The following is a 1,247-nucleotide window of genomic DNA, read 5'->3' as shown; positions in this document are numbered from 1 at the left end:
TTTATTTTTATTTTTATTAGGGTTTGTGTTTTCTATCCATGTTCTCCATGTATCTGCATGCGTGATGAGGTGTATAGGCAGCTTCTGCAACGAAGCAACAGCAGCAGCAGCAGCAAGCAGCTGCAACCACTGCTGCTGCTGCAGCAGCTCAGGGAAGGGGTTGCTGCTGCTGCTGCTGTCTTCGATACCCCTGGGATCGCTCGATCCCCCCAACAAAAACTCGCTCGCCTGAAACCCCACAAACCCTAAACCCTAAACCCTAAACCCTAAACCCTAAACCCTAAACCCTAAACCCTAAACCCTAGGTTATAAATATAACCCTGGAATTTAATCTATAAGAGCACTCAAATTCTTTATATATATGCAAACCGTAGCAACGTATATATAAAACACAAAAAAACATAGGGTTTAGGGTTTAGGGTTTAGGGTTTAGGGTTTAGGGTTTAGTACCTCAGCGGTTTCTGGGTATTTTTCTCTTTTTAATATTTCTGCTGCAACAGCAAAAGCAAATGGGAGTTTATGTTTTTCAAATAACCCCATTAGGGTTTGTGTATACACTGCGAGGGTTGCTGCTTCTATTAGTTCTTTTACTTCTTTCTCCTCTTCTTCTGCTGCTGCTGCTGCTGCTGCTGCTGCTGCTGCTGCTGCTGCTGCTGTTTCTGCTGCTGCTTCTCCTGTTTCTGCTGCTGCTGCTGCTGCTGCTGCTGCAGCAGCAGAAACCTCCGGATTTCCAGGACTCTCCAGCATCTGCTGCTGCTGCTGCTGCTGCTGCTGCTGCTGCTGCTGCTGCGGCTGCAGCTGCAGCAAGGGTTTGTATTGCTGGTGCTGCTCCCTGATAGCAGCAGTGAATGTATCTAGGAAGAGTTCTAGACTTGTGGTGTACATAGGGTTTAGGGTTTTGAGTTGTTGTGTAGTAAAAAAAAATAGAGAACCTCTTGCTGCTGCGGGTTTATAAAATTTACTTATTTTATTTATTTTATTTATTATTATTTCTCCTTCTTGCATGCGAGCAGCAACAGCATCAGCTGTGTTTCTAGCCTCTATAAGGGTGTTTGTTAGCTCAGCATCATCGAGAATATTTCCGTTGCAGTTTGATAGTAAACGCAGCATTGTCTCCTCCTGCACAAACCCTAAACCCTAAACCCTAAACCCTAAACCCTAGAGGGGAGAGAGAGGTTTAGTGTTAAGATAAAAAAAAAAATAAAATTGTTTATATTTAAATATATTTCATAAAAATAAAAAAATAC

The 1,247-nt window shown here is 42.8% G+C and overlaps 1 protein-coding gene across 1 annotated transcript in view; it reads right to left on the bottom strand.

Annotated features, from left to right (window-relative positions):
• Positions 1-479: 479 nt before the first annotated feature.
• Positions 480-1,247, bottom strand: part of EMH_0080500 (uncharacterized protein) — a gene marked incomplete at both ends in the record, with an annotated part of 2,161 nt that continues 1,393 nt past the window's right edge. Inside the window, 3 exons of the mRNA XM_013500269.1 lie at positions 480-491; positions 592-792; positions 1,018-1,119. Of these exons, the coding sequence (XP_013355723.1) occupies positions 480-491; positions 592-792; positions 1,018-1,119 (315 nt within the window). The remainder of the gene's footprint in view (positions 492-591; positions 793-1,017; positions 1,120-1,247) is intronic.

This window comes from Eimeria mitis, genomic scaffold (assembly GCF_000499745.2).
Source record: "Eimeria mitis Houghton genomic scaffold, Emh_scaff5200, whole genome shotgun sequence".
NCBI classification, from domain to species: domain Eukaryota; phylum Apicomplexa; class Conoidasida; order Eucoccidiorida; family Eimeriidae; genus Eimeria; species Eimeria mitis.
The sequence above is the reverse complement of the archived record's forward strand: the minus strand, read 5'-3'. Positions and strand labels throughout refer to the sequence as shown.